Here is a 6,000-nt window from a genome sequence, read left to right on the forward strand (position 1 = left end):
TCATGTGGCTAGATTTGATTCTCGCTGGGGTGTCTCCGTGCCGGCGGGCTGGAATGGTTCTATCTTCCCAGTGGAGTTCCAGGATTCCATGAGTGCAGCAGGTTTAGACATCGACAAGGCAGGCGAAGAAAACGAAGACGGAGATGGAGATGGAGACAGATACGAGGTGTCCTCTGAAACTACGAGTGGCTAGAATAGACACAGAGGTTAGTAAGAAAACATTTTTACGTATTTGCTCATGTGATTTTGCGGCTGTTCAGCAAGTGATCCTGCGTCGTAGGTGTGTTGTCTAGCTCACTTTGGCAGTTTGGCAGGTAAAAATGAACTTTTGGTTTCAGTTCGGATGCGCGTTAGCTTCAGTACTTCTGTTGGGCGAATATGATTGGATTTTGCCGAATCAGTGTACGCCTGCAAGAATGGAAAAAGTGCTGGATTGGGTTTGGATTTCAGTATATATGTTGCAACGTTTTATTTGGTGAGCTTGGTTTCAGTGGAAAATTCTTGTTGTTAGGAATTATTTATATGAGACACAGGAAGCGTTCGGATTCAGTTTTCTGTGTTTTAGTTCTGGATTTTGGTCGGATTAAGTTCGGATTCAGTTAGTTGAATTTGGCTAGCTAGCTTGCAAGTTGATTAGCATGTTGGTGTGGCGAAAATGGTGCTGGACGGGGGTGTGCTGTTATAGTTACAATGCAAATTTGTTTGGGAACAAGTTGCTTCGGATGGGGGTGTGCTGTTTTGGATATTTTCTCTGTACCACAGGGAAAATGTGTGTTGTTGGCATTTAGAAGAAATGGTTCACTGATTCTGGATTGTGCCCTGTTTTTATCTGGATTGTTAGTGCTAGTTGTTCTGGTAAAAGAATTAGATAGGTTTCTGGCATTTGTGGAGGGAGGGCGAGCATGGTAGAGTGAGTAATAAATTTTGTGGAAAATGTTGATTTTCCGACTCAGTGTCCGTCTGCAATGAAAAAATGCTCAAGTGGGATCGGATTCAGTGTCTATCTTAAGAGTGTTTATTTGATGAGCTTGGTTTCATTTGAAGGCACGGGATTAAATAAGTAGTTTCGTAATACTGGTTATTGGCAAGAACTGTGATGAAGTATTGTTTTTGGTGGGATGGAAAGTACTGAATTAGAATTGGTATGATATTTATTATTAGGGAGATTGCTTCTGATACATGTACTTGGACAACAAAACCAGTGAGAGTGACAAATTGGTCCATTTTTTGTGGCATACACAACCATGGTTTAGGGGATTTCCAAGCATCGGCTGGATTGGGTTCGGATTCAGTTCATATCGTAGTGTTTATTTGGTGAATTTGGATTCAGTGGAAGGCATGGCAATAAGTAAGTAGTGGTGTAATAATTATTTATCCGGAAGATTTGTGATGAAGTATGGTTTTTGGTGGGCGGGACATGACTGAATTAGAATTGGTATAATACCTGATATTTGAAAGATTTCTCTTTGATACATGTGCTTGGAGAACAAAAACAGTGACAGTGGTTGGTTGGTCCATTTTTTCCATAGAGACCCTGGTTTAGGGGATTTCCAAGTGTCAGTTGGGTGTACATGATTTTTTTAGTTTTAAACTGCAGCGGGTGGTCTTCTTATTTTGGCGTTGGTGATTAGCATTGCATCACACGTTGTTTGGTGCAAATCCCTTTGTTTGTACATTGTCTGTCGATTTTTATAATTCTATCTTTTTTGTTGTGAGACATTGCTTCAGGGTTAGGATTGGGAAAGCACCTGATGAGAGGGAGATGAACCCTGACAGGAAGACAACTCTTGAATAATCTGTGCGCGCTTACGCAGAGAAGGGGGATGGCATGTTGTCAATCCCAAAATTGGCACAAGTTTTGATTCATTGGAAGAGGCTTATGAGTTCTACAACCTATACTCATGGGAAACTGGGTTTGGGTTTTGCACGATCTGCAGAGTGCAGGGCCACAAGGGTGCAACTTGCCCCCAAAGAGGTGATGTGCCGAAGGCTCCAAGGAAATTATCGAAATTCACAAACTGTGGGGTGGTCGGCCATCGTTGCAATGCTTGCGGCGCTAAAAAGAGCGGTCCATTCGAACCAAACTTCCTCTAGACTAAGGATTGATGTGCTGATCCTTTGTAATGTTTCTTCCCAGAAAATCCCAAATGGTGCAAACTTTGTCTTTCTTGTAGTGGAACAACTTGCCTGAACTGATTGTGATGTTCCAGCTGGTTTACTTTGCCGGTGCTAGTGTATACAGCATAGTTTTCTTAATCCATGTACTGTACCCACTAGCAAAAAATGTAGTTGCTGCCGCTGAAACAAAAAAATGGTTGTTTTGCTATCTGCGCATGTGATCAGGCTGCTGGCCAGGGGTGTGTCAATACTAATTAATGTTCCTTTTTTATTTCTAAACGCACTTGTCTATTCTGTGCAAACTACATTGGCTACGTTGTTGTTTCCAGTACCAAACTGCTGTTTTTTAAGAAATTGTGGTAGCATGCTTAGTTGTGTCAACATTTAGCCATGCAAATGATTCTTCTCCATTTATTTATGTGTGACATGGCAACCAGGTTCATACGAGTTCATTTTTTTCAATCTATTCAACTCGGTCATGGCATGGCGGCTAGGTTTATCGTTTTAAACAGGGTGTGCTGTTACGCCAGATGAATTGACAATAAGATGTCATAGCTTTCGTAGGATTCTCTCCATTGCACTTTGAAACCAGCTGGCAGGGGAGAGCACGCGCCCTCTGTCGATGTACATGCATTGAATGTCTGTAGGAGAGTAGCGTGGGTGTTGCTGAGTTCCATGGTCTACAGCTACGTATCTGCAGGCGCTGGTTGACTGGGTTCCGTGCTTACTCCCTTTCTAAAATATAATCACAGGAAAAAAGAGATAGATTATGACTTGGAACCGAAGAAAATAACGAATGACTCAGTGAAAAAGTTAGCGTTAAATCGATCGAATACATACCCTATACCCTGCCCCCGCGGATCCCCATGGTGGTCCGACGACTGAGATTAAGGCCTCCTGTAGCACGGCCACTATTGGCATTTTCCGACGGATAAGAGGACTAGGATACAAGTGTCCTATTAGAACACGATTAAAAACTACTCAGAGTCCAACTATAACCTACCTTATACATAATATTCAACACAACTCTAACCCAAGTCTTGATCTTGAAGATTTACTCTTGGCTTTGACACTTCAACCCAAACTTGAATGGCTACATTTTTATTCCAGCTCCAACTTGTCGTTGTCGAGATGGTCAGGCAACGTACCTGTCGGGGCGGTAAAGCTCTAGTGTGTCGCAAAGGTGACTGAGATGGGGATCCTCACGATGTGGTTGTCCGACACCCACCGTATCGCACCCTGCACTGCCCCGGCGCTGCTGTTCTTCGCCTCCACGCTTATTTCGAATCTTCGGGCTTGGTTCGTCTCGGTGAACAGAAGCTCGGGTGGGAAAACAGTCACGTTCACAGGGCTGTCTGCCGGAATCTCGACCTCGGGGTAGTATATTACCTCCGGCGGCACCTCTCCGACGTTCGTCACCGTGCGCCCCACCGATATTGGAGGACTCGAGCTCCATGTTGGCGGGAACGACACCGAGACCGACGGATAGTTCAGCTGGTAGTCTGGGATCGCCATGTCAGCCGAGCAATTCACAGCACGGCGCGCGATCACCGAGACCTCTTCACTTTTGTACATGCCGCAGAGGTAGCCGATGTAGTCGTCCGGGGAAATGTCAAAGACCAGGCCAGGGTCCACGGCCTTATCCGGATTGACATGGCCGGCCCCGACGGCGAAGAGGTCGGCGGCCTTGTGCTGCTCGTCGAGTATCGGTGTGCCGGAGCGGTCGGTGACGTCGGCGGTGGTCATGATCGCGGACTTGATCGCCGCCGGCGACCAGTCGGGGTGCTTGCTCTTGATCAGCGCGGCGACACCAGCAAGGTGCGGCGTGGACATGGATGTGCCGGAGAGGATGTTGAAGGTCGGCCTAAGGTCAATCGACGGCGGGCCGACTTGGAACGGCCACGCCGCGATTACGTTCACGCCGGGGCCCGTGATGTCGGGCTTCAGAATGCCGGGGCTGTGGACGTTGGGGCCACGGGAAGAGAAGAAGGTGATGACTGGCGCCGGCGACGTGCCGAGGACCGTGCCTCTAAAGGAGATATTTGCCATGGGGTTCGTCGTGGAATTGATGTAGTTCTTGATCTCCACTCCAGCAGCATAGGTGACTTGCGACGCTGGCAGGACGTGCGCGACCGGGGACGTGATGTAGGCCTGGTAAAATTGGTTGCCCAGAATTATGCCTGCGCCTCCGGCTCTCAGCACCTCGGCTCCCTTCTCCACCGGCGGGATGTTGCCGCTGTCGCACAGCACTATCTTGTTCTTGACGTCAAAGCCGTCCAGCGAGCCATTGCCACAGAACTGGACGGAGAGCGTCGAGTTCGCACCGGGGTAGACCAACGGGGCAGCCACCGAGTTGTCAGGCTGGTAGAGCGACTCGCCGTCGAACGAGAGGCTGTCGCCGATGGTCACTTGTGCGCTGATCAAACGGTCCATGGTGCTCGCGGCAACGGTAAGCATCCATGGTGCCTCATTCAATATCGAGGAGTTTCTCGGGCCGGCGTTGCCAGCCGCCATGCTGACGAAAATCCCCTTCTCCACTGCGGCGAATGTGCCGATGGCGACGCTGTCATTGTAGAAAGGCCGCGGCGGAAAGCCGAGCGACATGGATATAACGTCGCAGCCGTCGGACACGGCGGCGTCGATGCCAGCCAGTACATCTACACCGGCGCAGGCGCCGCTAGCGTCACAAACCTTGTACATGGCGAGGTGTGCGCGGGGCGCGATGCCGGACGCGGTGCCGTTGCCCTGCCCCTGCACCTGAGCCCCCGGCACGGCTGATCCTGCGGCGGTGCTAGAGGTGTGCGTGCCGTGCCCATGCCCGTCGATCGGAGGCACGGGGGCGGCGCCGGGAGCGCTGCTGTTGCCGCTGCTGATGAAGGTCCGAGCACCGATCAGCTTGTGCCCGTTGCACGCGGAGCCGTTGAAGTCGCACCTCCCCTTCCACTTGGCCGGCGGCGGCATCATGCCGAAGCCGCTGAAGGAGGGGTGGTCGGGGAAGACACCGGTGTCGAGCACCCCAATGATGACGCCTTCGCCGGAGCCGACGGACAAGTTCCTCACACCCAGCGCCGTGTCCAGCCCGAGGAACTGCGGAGTGTGCGTCGTCTGCACGTGGTAGATCACGTCCGGCACCGCGGCGACAAACCCGGGCATTGTGGAGACGGCTTCGAGCTCCCGCCGCGTCAGCCTCGCCGCGAATCCGCTCGCGACGTGGTGGTAGGAGTGGAGCAGCCGGCCATGCTCGGGGAGGAAGGACTGGTGCCACGCCTTCCGGCCGTCGTCCGTCGTGCCGAACAGGCGTTCGTCCTGGGGCTGCACGTGGATGACGTACGTGCCGAGGTCGTCCCCAGCGGTGACAATGGCGAGGAGAAGGAAGGTGAGAAGGGGGAAAAGCAAGGAGAGCTTGAAGCTTCCCATGTCTAATTACTTCTGCTACGTCCAATACGTGTGCGTGCATGGCCTTTATAAACGCTAGCTGGCTCCTTTTCTTGTTCTAGCCGGAGGCATTGTTATGGTCGAGAGACAAGGAGCTTTGGAGCAGGGAGGCAGACGATACATGTGTCCGAGGATGACAGAGAAATGGTGATGGATGATTGGTTGCATTGCTTGGCAATTGCCGTTCCGCGGCATGCAAAGACAAACTGATCGAGAGTGTCATGAGCCTCATGGACTCTCAAACGGGTGCTCCTTCGTATTCCTCCGTCCCAAAATAATTGAAAGTTTAGGTTTGTACTTTAGATATATGTAAATCGTCTAAAAATTTGGTTTGGATCTGTTGATTTTTTTCGGTCATTGCTTTCTGCTTTAAGATCCGTGTACCTTTTTTTGTTACCCTGAGTGTTGTCTTGGTTTTTCTGTTTTCTATATTAGTGTCAGTCAATT

At 50.2% G+C, this 6,000-nt stretch overlaps 1 protein-coding gene and 1 long non-coding RNA gene across 2 annotated transcripts; one reads left to right on the plus strand and one right to left on the minus strand.

Annotated features, from left to right (window-relative positions):
* The first annotated feature begins 26 nt into the window (after positions 1-26).
* Positions 27-2,325, plus strand: LOC120973801 (uncharacterized). The gene is made up of 2 exons (XR_005769251.2): positions 27-206; positions 1,729-2,325. It is a non-coding gene; the product is annotated as an uncharacterized lncRNA (long non-coding RNA).
* Positions 2,326-3,285: 960 nt separating this feature from the next.
* On the minus strand, positions 3,286-5,535 carry LOC109754628 (subtilisin-like protease 4). The gene has a single exon (XM_020313546.1). The coding sequence runs from the start codon at positions 5,533-5,535 to the stop codon at positions 3,286-3,288; it is 2,250 nt and encodes a 749-aa protein (XP_020169135.1).
* Between the last annotated feature and the right edge of the window lie 465 nt (positions 5,536-6,000).

Source organism: Aegilops tauschii, chromosome 2 (assembly GCF_002575655.3).
Source record: "Aegilops tauschii subsp. strangulata cultivar AL8/78 chromosome 2, Aet v6.0, whole genome shotgun sequence".
NCBI classification, from domain to species: Eukaryota; Viridiplantae; Streptophyta; class Magnoliopsida; order Poales; family Poaceae; genus Aegilops; species Aegilops tauschii.

Excerpts from the sequence above, each read along its gene's own strand:
- LOC109754628 (XM_020313546.1), bottom strand. The coding sequence starts at position 5,535 with ATGGGAAGCTTCAAGCTCTCCTTGCTTTTCCCCCTTCTCACCTTCCTT.